This window comes from Stigmatopora argus, chromosome 22 (genome assembly GCF_051989625.1).
Source record: "Stigmatopora argus isolate UIUO_Sarg chromosome 22, RoL_Sarg_1.0, whole genome shotgun sequence".
In the NCBI taxonomy this organism is placed as follows: Eukaryota; Metazoa; Chordata; class Actinopteri; order Syngnathiformes; family Syngnathidae; genus Stigmatopora; species Stigmatopora argus.
The window spans coordinates 8,292,616-8,308,651 of NC_135408.1; the positions used below are offsets into that span (position 1 = coordinate 8,292,616).

The following is a 16,036-nucleotide window of genomic DNA, read 5'->3' on the forward strand; positions in this document are numbered from 1 at the left end:
CACGGGATCCGAAAAGCCAGCTAGCGTCGAGCGCGGCTAGCCGATCCCTACATCATAAAACCGCAATACGCGCCGTATGAGCGGAGTTGAGGGGAAATGCTTCCAAACACGGCTTTCCGGATTAAATGCTCCGGCGCAACCCCACGTCTCAATGTGCTGACGGCTCCACAAAACGTTAAGAGTGTAAAGACACAATTGACTGTTTGCTTTTTGGCCTGAAAGGCCTGCAAATGCGATCCCTTCTGGGATTTTTTTTTTCTACAAGTGTTTACAGTGGAGCCCGACAGTTGATGCTGGAACCCTGAAATCAAATAGCTCCCACCAGGAGCAGCTTAATCTCTAGCAGATGGTGACAGCCCGACGGACATTGATGGGTTTGGGCAGGCTTAGAAGAAATGTGGAAGTACGCCAGGAAAGAAGTCGATGAAGGAGAAAAAAAAATGAACACGGTTGCCTTAAAAAGAGAAAATCTTTCAACATTTCTTCGTTACCACTCAACACGCTGCAATTTATCTTCAACTACACATGACGCTAGCTTGCCATCTCAAACCACATCGTACACCAAGGGGCAATGTTATCCTAAAAGCTCCATCAAGGTTCTATCTAGAAAAGATATAAAGATATAAAGAATAGGCCCCGATCAAGTCCTTTTCAAAGGATCGGAATCTGCCAAAAAATATCTGGATTTTCAAATATATTTATTCTTTACGTGTTAAGGGCTATAAACAACAAAAGAATACTTAGGATATGTACTGCAAAAAAATACATATACAGAACTGTACTATGTATTTATATTCAAACTAGGCAAGCAAACTTTGCAGAACAAAAGAGAAAATGGAAAAAATCACCAAATCACAATCAAGAGAACTCAATTCACCCCATTGCATTATATCTAGTATTAAATAAAATAATCCAGTTATATCTCCAAAACACCAATACGGTATGATTTTTATTATATATTCATACGAGTGAAACAAACTTTGCAGAACAAAGTCTAGAAAATCCCAAACCTCAATTTATCCCGCTTGTTTACAAGAACCCAATAATTAAATGTAATTTGTTCACCACCTTATTTTGTACTCCACAACCTTTGTTCCATTTGGGAAAAAAATACATTTGCATATGCTACTTTTTTCTCTTTAATATATTTTTGGGGGTATCGGATCAGGTGACGGAGTCGACTCGCATGCAAAAATATGCCGTGGGGACATCCTTAGTTCTATCACACCGACTATGTACGTAATGGTAGCCTGCGGAAATACAATAAAATGTGGGTTGAGGCAAATGAAAGCCAGACTATGTGTGTAAATACAGAGTAAAAACACATGCAGAAGCCCTGTGAAGTCCTGCTAACAAACCACCATCCCGATCTGTAGTTCTCTCTAATCCGCCCTGCGGCTCATCAGAGCTTTATTTCTGTCCTGCATATTTATAAGAACCACATAGTGCACGAGGATAGGAGAGGGGGAGAGAAAAGATAACCCCTTCTCTTGTGGGAGCAATTAAATCCTTGCTTTCATCAATCCTGATCAGAGCCCTTGTGCTCTTTCCTCTTGCAGCTTTTTTGTCTCTTTAAAAAGGGATGTTTACGCTCTACTCGCACCGCGCCGACCCCGAAAGGGGTCCACGGAAGCTGACGAAAATACTGAAAAGAGTCTTTACTCGGCCTATCTTATAAAAGACGACTGCTGGGAATTACGAGGGCATTCATCGTGTCAGTGTTCTTAAGAGAAAAATGTGGAATACTGTCATGCCAATTAAGTTCCACATCATAGCATTATATCTATGTTTAACAACAGCTCCTGCTACAGAGATAAATATACCATGTTATTCAGACTACAGAGTAAAAAATACATAAGTGGCACTTGAGTAAAGCGGCTTATACTCCAGAAAATCCGGTTTATTGCTATTGATAAATACAAATTTGACCAAAAAAATCTGTGTGGAATGTTTAAAAATGTTTGAAATGCTAATCTGCTTTACAACAAAGGATAAATGGACGTACTATGTTTACTTCATTGTTGAGAAAAAAAATAGATAGTTTTATAATGTCATATCATGACAGTCCTATTTAAGCCAATCAAATGAAAGTATGCATTTAGTATTAGTATACAACATTAATCCTGATTATAGTGCATTTGCCACAAAATGGCTGTGCACATAAGCCGTGTCATTTTATGTGATTAATTATATATTTTTTCCTATGATCAGAGGTCAAAGAAATCTGAGATTTGTACATTAAACTACTTTTGCAACCGTCGTTCACATAAAGCTCATTTATAACTACTTGACTTTTTCCACATCCAAGAAAAAAATGGCTGCAGACTGAAGACCTTGACAAGGGGAAAAAGACAACGGCACGGCAGACAGGCAAGATAGATTAGGATTGCACATTGGAGACCACAAGTCCTGCTGTTCTGCATGCACACACTAATGTGCATACATCCACGCAGGAGGCCTCATTAAGGAGGTCTGCTCTCTTTCGCTCTTTGGCAATGTCACCTCAGTCTGCCGTGGGGATTGGGGACTGACACGGGCATAATTGGCCTGAACACACCAGCAGCCAGCGCTGGGAATGCCCGTTTCTTGATAAGTGACGTGCGCATATGTGGATGTGTGTGCTGCTCTGACCCTGTTAATGCGGCACAGTTGGCAGGAGAGTGGCTCATGTCGCATTGGATCAATGGTCACTGGTGACGCTGATGGGGAGGATTTCTCCTGGGAGGACTGAGGGGAGGGAGACCCACTATTTTACACGCCTGCCATTCCGTCCACCGCCGGCCGCTCCATCAGTCACGCTCGGACTATAAAACACTTAAATTGGCATCGCTCCAATATGCATTGACACTCACCTGCCACAGCATTGGGGGCAAGTCTGAAACGTGTCCTCGATCTCAGGAATAGTATATTATCCAGTTTTATTTGAAAATTTAATGTGTTCATTTTGTGTTTTGAGTTTGCAGTGGTGATGAACTGCTTCACGTTGAAGGCCGCGTCTCATATTTTGACCTCTAATTTTTTACAATGATCAAATTAAACTGTGCTTAACGTTCTAAATCAAGTACCTTCATGTTCTGTTGGCAGCTTCCCTAGCCTCTCAAATAAATGTACTACAGTGGTCCCTTAATTTGTGAGATTAATTTGTACAGTGACAAGGATGGTGAGGCAATTTACTTGTTAATTCAATTTGCCGCAATTAAATTACTAGAAAAAAACATTCATCTGTTTCAGCCATTGCATTAAACTGTGCCTAAGATATAGTTAAAAATAATCTATTTTAAAAATCTTTGAGAACCTCAATTTATTTGTAAATAGGGATATCCCAATTGCATATTTTTGCCCAATTTATTGGATTTGCAGAGTCCTGACCGATACCTCGTAATTTCGGGCCCTACTGTACTTAAATAACGCCTATAGACATAAAAAGTCATTTTAAAAACGTGCCCAGAATCAAGGTAAGAAGCGTAAAAGAGATGAGTCCGTCCATATATCATACAGTTGCTCTCCATTCAAGCTTAACTGGCAAGCAAACAGATGCAGACCAAGGGGAACATAAGGCCTTTGACTTTGATCTCTGGAGTGCAGCCCATTTAAATGTTTGTGTTTGAGACGTATCCTTTAATTTTGCTCTGATGGATTCCAGGCTCTTTGGGTTTACCGTGGCATGTCGGAAATAGAGAGTGTTTACACAGTCTCCCTGCTGTTGAAATAAATGCATTAAGATGGATGGATTTAGTTAGTCTCCAATCTCTGGCTTTGAGGAACACACTCTCAATGACCCCTTTGTGCTGCTGAAGGACCAACAGACCTGCTCAGCATCCTGTCTAAACAGGATCTTCTGTCAACAAATATCAGTTAAGCGAGCCTCCAATCTCAAATTTGCTAGATGACTCTCACTTTTGGGACAAATGCAAAAGATTTAAGACTGACAATTTCGGTATACGTACTACCAAGCAGAGAATAAAGTCAACTAAACAGGTTTCCCTAAAAATAACGATATAAATGATTAAATTGATAATTTTATTATTAAATAAATCTCTTACCTGCAGTTATTGGATCATTATGAGTCATAATTGTCAAAAACGAACTATGGTTTTCTTTTTTTAATATCGGACAATAAATCAATATATTCATTATCGTGAAAGGCCTATCTATGCACATCTTAATATTCGTTCCAAAGTTCTCCAATACAAAAAAGTCCAAGAAACATTTTGTCCTCCTGTAAACACGTTTTTTTTTCATTCTCAAATGCGTCAGGAGCTCAAATTTATTTCTACAATGGTACTGTATAAAAACACCAAGCGTGTTTTATTGCAAAAGTAATAGGGAGGGGCATTGACCTCCTGGTGACCTCTAAGCCCCCAGCAGGGGGGCAAGAAATTGTCCTTGACTGCAGCCATTCCTCACAAGGCCCGACAGGCAAATGGTAGCCAGGTCATCTTTCCACTGCACATCAGGTCAAGTTCCACAATCGCCACTGATTTCTCGACACCCAAGCCGCACGGTCTCCAGAGGTCGGCGGAGGTCAATGGCAGTGTTAGCGAATGAGGGCGGGGGGGGGCTCTAAGTAAAGCCACGCTGGGATTGTAAAAAAGGCCAAGCGGCCAACTGAAAGGCTTCCGGGGGCGGCTAGGTGATTTGCAGCGCCATCGCCACTCTCCATTTCACTGGAGGGCAGCAGGTGGGCGCCCAAGCGCAAAGCACACAAACGACTCCATCACAGTCTCAAATTGGCGAGAAAAACGCAAGCCTCCCTCCCACGCACAAGCCTCGCAGGCCATTTTGCGGCACACCTCTGATATCGGCTACCTGAGTTCACCCCTGTTTTTCCTCTTTGCCCCCTCCATTTTTTTAAAAAACAATTCTATCAGCGCCGCAAATTAAATCTTCCACATCGCACATGAGCCCCCCCACCAGTGACAAAAGCACTCAAGCCCGACACGAGTTGCTGATGGCACTGTTCACGCATTGGCTACATTTTCCCATTAACTCGGTAAAGCGCTGCGAAATCCGCGTCGTGCGATGGGCGGAGGGGGTGTGGGAGGGGGAGAATTACTACATGGCGCGTTTAGTCACAGCTGCGAGAGAGGCCTCCGGAGACGAGCGCTCGCAACAAAAAAAAAAGACATCTTTGACTTTAAACTGAAATTGCATGATGAAATAATTACACAGTACAGCATGTAATTTGGGTCACGAGCTATGACTCATGAATCTAACTAACAAACACATGCGATGAGGTTGTGCGATTTCCTTTGTGGAGAAAAGAAAAGTCGTGGTAATATTAGTTTACTAAAACAAAATGCAAATTTTAGGGATGTCCTGATCACATATTTTTGCATGGAAATTAATTGTCATGTATTTTACATAAATAAACTTCTACGGCAAATAAACTTGGTCACCCAATGCCACAAATTGAGCTATTTTAGTTGTGATTTGTTGGACATTTCCTTTTTTTTTTTTAAATGCTTCCCAATAGTGTCAATATGAATATAGAAATGTTAGAAATTATCCTGTATATATATATTTTTTTGCATTATACTTATGGCTCATTTTGTGACTTGTAACTCATTAACTGCAATTGCAAGCGATCATATTTCCCTGCCTTTGATCGAATAAACGCTGGACATCTGTTAATACCTCAAAATGTGAACCAACAACGCGCCACACCAAAATATAGGTTACTGTTCTCAATTTTAGGTCTAACATTTATTACAGTTACGTTGTAGACCAGGGGTGTCAGACTCGGGTTGGTTCGCGGGCCGCGTTAACGTCAACTTGATTTCATGTGGGCCGGACCATTTTAGATATAATATTTATATTTTTTTTAATTAATGGATTAAAGAACTGGATTAAAAGCCCTGAATATTCAGTTTTTTATAGATCTAAAACAATGTTTATTTTAGCTTTTTTATATATTATTTTTAGATTTTACAAAATGTTTTTTGAACTAAAAACACAGAAAAAAATTGATTAAAAATTACAATTATTGATTTAAAAGGGGGAAAATCAGGAAATTTAATATACATCTATACTCTAATTTGATTCCAAAACAGAAAGTCGGCACTCATGATTTACTTTCCCGGGCCACACAAAATGATGCGGCGGGCCAGATTTGGCCCCCAGGCCGCCACTTTGACACGTGTTGTAAACCATTCGAAACGACAAAAAGGAACGGTATGCAGCACATTCAACAAATATGTTGAAAAAAAATGGGTTTGAGCGAAAACAAGGTGTTTCTATTCTAATCCGACTACTCCTAAACTCCAATGTGCAATATGAAGTACTATCTTTGAGGTAGACTATGATAGATGGAGGAAAAAACGAGGCGATCAAAGGCAGCGTAGCTGTTTCTGGGAAAGTGCTTCAATTGTTTCACGGGTCTCTCAGCAGGCGTTTTGTGGTCACAAGCCGTGCTCTTGTGTCATCTCCAATATCTCCCCAGATAACCGTCTCGGCAGGATACGGATTTTCCTGAAAATGACGTGAAAAGCACCCCCACCGCCGACCCTAGCCGAGTGTTTAGCGGAGGCGAAGTATCAGGTGAGCGCGCAACAGGACACCTGCGGAGGGAGGCATTGGCAGCCAAACTAATTAGAGCTCACATCTAATGACTCTTAGTTAACGCAATCCGCTCCTGCGATTAAGACGGACGAAGGAGAAAGTGAGGCGTCGGCAGACGAGAAATGACTTCAGATGCCCGAAAGAAAATTATTCGTGATTCTTTAGTGTCAACGCTTGGTTCAAAGTGAGCAAAAAGGTCTGGAATAAAACGTGCACCTTAACAAAAGATATTTGGATCGACCCTTTTGAGCGACTTTTAATTGTTCCCGTTCTTTGTGGTCGTTTTGATCTTCTCGCCAGCCAATAAACAAAGAGAAACTCTTCACCACTAATATAGGAGCCACAAACTATGCGTTTTTTTGTCATCGGAATGTGTCGTTTGTGCCGTGGTCTAGATCTTTAGGATTGAAGGTAATCCCCTCCAACAAAACGCCGCCCAACCTTTTAATCCCAGCGCCATCAAAATACCAACGTTGCGTCCTTTCTTTGCACCTGGATTCTTTTACTTGCCTATTGCGAAAGGCGCTAACATATGGAGAGGGAGGAGGGAAAGGCTGGCCATGATGAAAAGGCCACGTTTAAATGGAAATGGAGAGTAAGGGAACAAGCACGCAGAAGAGAATACGTCTATTTTGTGTACTGTTTCCCCCTGTCGGGAAAGGGAAAGAGGGAGGCTCTCTGTTGATTTAAGATGCACAAAGGAGGCCCTAATGCTTTCAAGGGAACCAAATCAATCTATAGAGAAGCACGTTCAAAAAGAAGCCTCCCTGTCAAGGCTTTTGAGACAACAGCCCCCTCCCACCGCCGCCCATGAATGGCACAAATCAAGCCCTGGAAGGAATCAAAGGCCACAATGTGGGAAATGGGTTGGTAGACCATAGAAGAGGTGGTACGAGGACGCATTAGCAGTTTCTGCCGCGACCCTAAAGGGGTCGTAACCCTAGAAAATTATCTCCCCCACCTCCGACACCACCATCACATTACACAGGAATGTCCATTCACGTGGGGACACCTCCATTAGCCCAGAGCTGGAGAAAATGAGTCTGCCATTAACAGCAAATTAGTGCCTTGGTAATGAGGTTACATGCGATGTTAACACTCTCAGGCCATAAATGCCAGATTTTTCGGACAAAAGGTCGCACTAGCCAGAGAATGAATGATGGAAGGGGGAAAAAAATATAAAAGTTGGACTTAAAATGAGTTTTTTTTTTTTAAATGATCAGAAATGTGGTTAAAGTTACAGTAAAATAAGGAACAACAGACAACATAGTGTTAAGTTATTTGTTAAATATAGCCTAATAAAACAACATGATAAGCTTTTGGCGGTCAGAGTGAAAATATGCGTCACTGGCCGAGCCAAACTGTGACAAAAGTGCCACTTATAGTCCAGAAAATACGGTAGGTGACTTTCAATTTCCTGTGTTTCAATCCCTGAGAATTATTTCTTCAACTAACAGCAGCAAGAGAAAAATGACAAAAGGCCTTTACTGACTGAATTGGATAGATTTCCGTGCACCCAGCTGTTTGTGTAATGTATTGCCAATACCAGAAACACAACAAGTATGCTGCTCATACACACAAATGTAGTATTATGTTCAGCATCAAAGACAAACTGTACAAAATACACATACCTTTAAGTGTTGCTGTGCTGAAAAATTGCTCTGAGCTGGCATCGGAAACCTGGAAAAAAAAGACAACATACACATTTAATTTACATGTTGACATGAATGCTATTCTGGAAATAAAAAAAACATTTCTTCAGGTGTTCCTGATTTATATAACCCTAGAAGGTAGTAGATTTGTTTTCTTCAATTGGTTATCAACCTGAGTGTATTTCCATTTGTATTCATTTTAGATGTATATATCTTGTTATTATTCATAAAATAATTCCGCAAAAAAATCATTACATTTGAAATCTAGCACACAAATATTCTTGTGCGCTGTTTGACACAAAATGGCACACCCACGTATTTGTGGTCTTGTTTTCTTTTAAAATGACCAAAAATGGTAAGTTATTGAATCATGAGTCAATACATTTATGTTGGGAAGTTCTTGCTATTTCTTAATATTGCATTTTGCCAAACAATCCCACAGTTATGTCAATGTCCAAAGAAAAATCCAATGTACAGTACATTTCTATGAAAGAGCACTTATTTTTCCTCCCACTTGGTGGCACTGTTGGTCCGTGACTCGGCACCAAAATAAACACAGAGGCGCAGCACCGACAGCATCTTTTGGGTGCAAATAAAATATGCGGTTAGGGGATTTTTGCGAGGATAATAAAAGAAAGCAAAGCTTAAAAATGGCGTCAAACATTTTAACAGGCGTCGACTGTTATTTTCTGCTTCCAGAGATTATTCTAGTTCAAAGCGCTTGCTGTATTTGGTCAAGGACGGACGCAAAAAAAACGCACCCGATTAAAAAGCTGCACATGTGGAGAACATCGTCAAATGAATCAAATCCGATCCAAAACATAAACAATTATTAACAAACAAGTGAATCCGTGCTTGCTATGTCTTTATATTTCCAGGAATGCGCATCTTAGTATGCGCGTCGTCAATGAGTTTTGCAGAAGAAACGTGCATTCACACAATAACAATAAAAAAACCCAAATCCTATTATTTTTAGACTTCCACTAAATACATCTGCTTTTCATACGTTTCTCGAACGCTCATTAAATGACACATAATAACTGTCAAAATCCCAAACACCACACAGACAATAGTGAACGCCGTCAGAGGAAAAACCAAGCTTGGAATAATAATAATACGCATCCACCGTACCTGAAAACAAGTACTTTAGCCAAATGTGTCTTCGTTTCACATTCTGCTTGTTTTGGCCTCGTTTTCTAAATAGCATAATCCACACAAGCGGCCAAGAAGAAGTCTACTCCGTTCGCATCGAGGACAGCCATGCGGGAGAAACACAAGGTGATGAAGGAAAGGCAAAAGGAATCCCCCTTCCAAAAAAGCCGTTCAGTGACTGCGCCTTTTGGACAAAGGGAACCATGTGTCTGGGCACCGATAGCTTCTCTCTCTTTGGCCGACGCACAAGATCCCTTGGGCCAACCGATAGACGCCTTGTTGTTTCCCCCTCGCGTGTATTCTCCACAATATCCGAGGGGGTCCGAGTGGAAGAAGCAATCCAACGAGGCGAGCTCAAAGGGTGATCTTTGCTTCAGCAGCGTCGCGGAGGGGGAATGCCGTTGGTTCCGTGGCCATCGCACAGCAAACGGATCTCCAAAAGCCGATCCAAAGCAACCAAAACCGGACAAAGTCTCATTCATCCGGCGACTGACAGGACACACTGATTTGATTGCCTGCGAGAAGCCGCTGCTGCTGTTGCTGCTGCCTTCACGGACCGTCGGATCCACCCACTTTCTCAGCTAGAGTCGCTTTCACTGCAGGGCAACGCGTCTAGTCTTTACCCCTCTTGCGTAAAAAGGCGTGTAAAAAAAAATAAACGACATGTATCAAACTCGCAGCACGGGGTCCAGATCTGGCCAGTTGTGTTACGTTCTTAGGTAGAATCTCATTTAGATACAGTTTAGGTAGTCCTTAATGAAAGATGGAGGACAACAGAAATGGGAATTTAGAAATTTCCCATTCAAGTGAATCGACATTTCCCCCCCAATAATACGTAGATATGTACTACTAGTTATGTTTAAATATAAAATAAAAAATGGGTTGTGTTCTAAAATAAAAAAGAGAATATGTGTGTATATAGGTAAAATAGAATGACAATTTTGAAATTTACTTTTGTGTGTGTATGTGTTAACTCTTTCACTGCCATTGACAAATCCATTTCAATTGTAAAGATCCTGTTTCATTGCCATTGACAGCGATAGATATCCGAACCGGTCAAAGAGGATTGGACGTGTATCGCCGTCAATGACAGCAAATGAGTTAATACTTCCAAAAATGAAAAACCCGATCTTTATCATGCAATTCCGATCCTCTGAAAATGACGCAGTCGGTCCCGATTTCCGATCACCTGACCGGATCCGCGACATTCATTTCAATTCATTTGCTATTCCATTAGTAGTCGATTAATTGCGGCAGAAATAATGCCCCCCTGAATTAAACTATAACAAGCAAGTGGAGAGGGAAGAAGATGAAGAGAGAAGCAAGCAGAAAGATATGGTTTCTTCCACTGGGTCAGATGATGTCAGACATTAATGAATTTCCCAGAAGGGGGCTGCTGCTACCACCAGGGGAAGAAAAACAAAATGCTCCTTCATGAGCAGCGCGCACCTCTTTGCAGCCTACAGGCCATGTCTTCCTTCCACTTGGATAAACTCCCACTACGCAGGCCTGAAGGGAGGTCAACTGTTAATATAAAAAGCACTTAAGGTCATTCAGCCTTCAATGTGAGCTTTGAGTGCTCTCTGTGCCCACCCTGACAAGGCTTACACTATAACCTCACAAGCTGCTACTTAACTCAACTACACAGTCTTATAATTATGTGATAACTTTATAGAACCTCGGAGGGATTTAAGAAGAAAAAAAAACCTTCAGCTTATTTGCACAGGGTCAACTTCAGAACAGAACCAAGCAGTTGGCCATAAGGGGCCCCCTTGAGCTGTTTCCCTAATGCAGTTTTATTCAGTCCATGTTGTAGTCTTTCCTTCCCAATTTTGCCTGGGAGGAAAGTTACATTCTGGACTGGTCGCCTACCAATCATACTGCTACTGATACTCCACTTTGGGTTTGTCTCATGAGGGCAAACCAACTGTTTCCACTTTATCCCTCCCTACCCCAGCCACTTCCATGTATCTTCTCCAAGGTCCACCTCTAGCCCTTTCGCACCCACAGAAATAAAAGAAACCCAAGGAAAAGTCCACAATTATAACAACAAATAAATAACTGTGTTTGGCCAAATATCTTAAATATGGATAGCGCATTCGTAAGGGATTAACATCTCCGACATCCTCCACAATGATTACAAATCACCAAAAGTCCAAAGGTAATATTGCGAATCAGGCTTTAGTTTAGCCAGACTGAGTGGCAATTGGCTCTTGGCCAAATAGTGATCATTTGCTTTTTTTTTTTTGAAGTAAATGAGTTAAGAGAAGAGTCATTAAATGGTTTATCGTTTAAAAATCCCGTAAAGGAAAAAGAAATGCGTCAATTTGCAAGCCTCCTGGATTTGAACGGATAAAAAGAAATTAAAATTGGTATTAACAACAAAACAAAACATGCATTCTACAGCTCTGGGCTGAAAAACGGTTACTCGGAATATCCGTTACATAGCGAGACGCTTGTTAGATTGCGGGCTATTACATGATTTCTCCTGTGTGCTATCAACAATATCACTTTGTTTTTGTATGTGATAACATCATTGTACAGAGCCGCTGTGCTCCAAAGCGCCTCCGTTGCTGACCTATGAGCGGCGGAGGCGTAACGGTGCGGTTTAGCAAAGCCCTGGTCAAGTGAGCTGAAGCGGGCTTCTTCCGGCAGGGAAGATCGGGGGGGCACGCGTACTAAAGGGGGACATCTTCCCAGTGCGCAATGTGAAAAAACATCTATTTCTAAAGTCAAATAGATAACCAATGGAAGTTGATTGACAAGTTTATGGATGAGCAGTTACAGCTGCTGGCCCTGAGATCACACAACACCATCTTTGTTTAAATACTCTTAATGTAATCTTTCCGTGAGCGATAATGACACTTTTCCCTGTTTAAATCCCAAACAAAAGCTGGACATTCCAGTGTAAGCCTCTTAATGGTGCAAACCCTTGCACCAATAGCTTGTCTAATGAGAATTAACCCACTGGCAGGGAGGTCAATGAATGGACAATAGAGTCACACTGCAAGTCTTTCCCTGCCAACTCAGCTCTAGTAACTTAGCATAAAACCATAAAACAGACTTAGCTCATAACTGAGATGCTAGTCCATCCCCTGGTAACAGAAAATGGGGGCACAATGACTGGAGCTGGCTTTATGAACATGAAGTCATGGGAAATGGGCTTAACACAGCCCAGCCAACCAAATCCTTAAACAGTGGAGGCAACACATTTGTCTAAAATTGCAGTCAGCTGCTAAGGCTTTCGTGTATGGATACAGGCTCTCATGTGGCTCTTTGGTGATAAACCGATGACACAGAACAAAGAATCTTAAGTACCACACGGAGGTGGTCAGATTTGGCCTCTGGTGTCTAGTTAAAGTCAAGCTACTTGGTTTATCTTCAGGAGAGAGAGAGAGCTGCTCTTTACAAAGGACCTCAGAGAACCTCCACCATTCACGCCCACTTGAATGAAGAGTTGGCTTCAAGCACGTGGCATGGGTGTTTCCCAAATATGTATTAAAGTAACTTTAACACCAGGTCAGTGCAGCAGGAGCTATGAACGAGATGCTGTTCTTTTTTTGAAATACTTTTATGTCTTGTGTGCAACCACCAGTTTGTGATTACAGCCTGCCAAACAATCAGAATTCAGTTGACTGCCTGCATATCATTTTTAATTCCAAAGAAATTCTGACAGACAGCAGCGTGCGTGCACATGACGCATTTTTGGCATCCATCTTTTTGCTAAAAATCATTTGCAAAACAAACACAATGTATTCGTGGATTTCATGCTGCTCTTACTATATCATCAGCTTCTGACACATTGTGGCATTTTATTCCTTTTTGGGTGCTGAAAACTGCGTTTTTTCATCTTTCCTCTCACAAACAACCAAGGTTCTGTTTTACAGGAACTCTGTCCTAGATTACAATCATAGGGGAGAGCTTTATGAATTGTTCTTCGCTCACATGAAATGCACCCTCCTTTGAAAAAGTACTGATAAGCGTAACATGAGTGCGCACAATCTTCTATGTTAAAAGCACTTTATTGCATTTCTAAACCAAATAAATATCCTCTTCCAACTACTCTCTACAGTCTGTTTTCAAATGATCTTCATCATTTTAAACAGTTACCAGTGCTACAACATCTACTATCTTTTGAAATATGTTAGATATTTCCACAAAAACACAAAGCAGCCCTAACATAGGAGTCAAGAATTCTACATATAAAGCATTTTTAAGCCTTTTCCACGGTAGACTTGGCTCGTTTTGGGGGAGAAGTGGATCGAGTGTTTGCAGCAGCTAGATACTTGCTTCTACCCCCGAAAGAAGTGCCCGCAGTGTGGAATAACATCACTTGAACTAGTGTGTAGGTGGTCCATGGACACATTGCCAAACATAAACACTTTCCATCCCGCACACTGCCACTGACTCTGAGAAGTGCATAGAGAAGCTAATTCTATCAACTAACAAAACCCTTGGAACATAGCCACCATGGCTTATTTAATTACAAACTGTAGCATGTGGCAAACGTCCGAAATGCATGGTCACAGTACCAGTTAAATGACCGCTTTCTCGACGACCGTTTAAAAGTAAGTGAACAATCCTCTTGAATAAATGAATATGAATAAATACCAATTAGCCAAATATTTAATGGGCACATCTACCACTATTATTAAAAAAGAACCCACCAAGTTCCCCAGTCCATCCTTGCAATGGTTCCCTATCCTGAATGTCTTGTGATATTATTTTCAAAATTATTTGTTCCAGTTATTTTATGCAAGCTTATCTCCCAAAGCTTGTCAATGACAACTGGCTCTAATCTCTACCTCCTCTCGACAAGCAGCACTGACAGGTCCTTTCTTCTCGATTCCTCAGACACACAGCCAGACATAAATTAATGTGTCACTCACCACTGTTATTAATGCGAGAAGGACACATGGCTGCACGAGAATATCGTCCTACAAAAAGCGACAAGTATGTCCAGCCTTCAGAACCAAACTGGAACAGCAATGCATGTTGAAAGGAGAAAACGTAATCAGGAAAACCTAGTGTCCTGTTAATTCAGCTGTCTCAATCTCTCTGCCACAAAGATGCTAGAAACATTTTTCTCATCATTTTCAACTACCAAACTAACGTTGTTTTTGCGTTCCCATGTCATTTCAACAACGTCATTGCGTTATTTGTCATTTAGTCAAAGCAGTCTGAACGCTCCCAAATGCTCACTTTGTGTGTGTAATGACAGAAAAATATCTGAACCTCTCATCATGTCGGCTAGGTGATTCAGGGGCACGTATTTCTTCCGCTTGTTCAAAGCATGTCGAGACAATGTTATCTGCTTATCTGTCCCTGATCTCTGAAAGAAAGCCAGTAGTAGTCTGGGGAGTGGGGGTTCAAGAGAGAAATAGCTTGATCAATGGCCAACATTATCTGGATCTGTTAAGCAATAATCCGATCCAGTTGACATTGTAAGTGCAGAAAGAGCTCGGCTGTCAGCAGAAACAAACCTACATGAGTGACCGTCAGTGTCCTGACCACAGGACACGCTTTGGAAAAACAACATACAAGAAAATTGTTTTAACCTTCCCTTCTTCTAATGTTTTTGCCTGCATCCCTTGTACACCACTGACCCGTCCCACTACGTACGTACGAACGTTATTCTGCGTCCTTGGAAGAGAAATGAGAGACCCGTTTGCCTAAATGACATATGTGGCTGTGGAATGTGGGCAATTGTCGAACATTTCAGACCAGTCATTTGCGCCTCAAAACACATAGCATCACGCATTGTGGGCAGGGTTTTCGATTCAAGCTTCTATAATGATAGCCTCCCAAAGCGAAGGCAAATTAAGGGCACATCTCCATCTTTATATCTGTAAGTATGTCGAGTCTTGTTTTCAGTGAAACAGATCAGTTTGCATTGCCACAGTATGGTAGTTTACCATTAGAAAGATCTGTTCAGAAGTATAATGCAGGCTGTGTAGGCAGAATAGGGATGAACATGGTGATATGAACACAAGTGTGCAATTGTAAAGAAATGACTGAATTACTGCAAACATACAGTTTGTTGTGATGATCTTTTTTGTAGTAACAATACCTGGACAGATATGTCTGAAAACTGCAAACTTTTCTATCTGTGTACCAACATTTGCTTTCATTTACTACAAATAAAAGTTAGAAACCTGTCTACCTCGGACCAATTTTTTCTTCTGAATTATTGCAATTTAATGTTACTCAAAAAGAAACAGAGTGTATGGCAAACCCCCTAATATTTTAATTTTTCCTTCCTTCATCTATTTCTTTACAGGAACCTAATAGGTGACTTACACCGTTAGAAAACCGTTATGCTGGAGAACCTACCTCCAACCCATGGGTTTTCTTTTTTAATGCCAACTGAGAGGAACTGTGATGGCAGGGATATTATTTTCCTTTTCTGATTATTTTCTCTCAGAGGCAAAGAGACCAATAGGACAAAGGGAGGTGGTAAGATAAAGGAGCAGGAAACAGAGAGGTTGCGGCCAGAGAAGAAAACAACACAGGAGGAGGTAAAGGAGAGCGAGACAGAACAGACAAGCACCCGAAAAGGGAGCCGCGAGAGAGAGAGAAAACCTGCTGTGTCCTCCTAAAAGGAATGACTACAGGAAAGCGCTGAGGAAATCACCACTGAAACCCCCTATTAAAATCCGTCTGACCCTCTA

The 16,036-nt window shown here is 41.3% G+C and overlaps 1 protein-coding gene across 14 annotated transcripts in view; it reads right to left on the reverse strand.

Annotated features, from left to right (window-relative positions):
* Window positions 1-16,036, reverse strand: part of auts2a (activator of transcription and developmental regulator AUTS2 a) — a 152,877-nt gene that overhangs the window by 21,312 nt on the left and 115,529 nt on the right. For all 14 annotated transcript variants that reach the window (XM_077591962.1, XM_077591965.1, XM_077591963.1 and 11 more), the window contains one exon: window positions 8,193-8,241. In XM_077591962.1, the coding sequence (XP_077448088.1) occupies window positions 8,193-8,241 (49 nt within the window). The remainder of the gene's footprint in view (window positions 1-8,192; window positions 8,242-16,036) is intronic.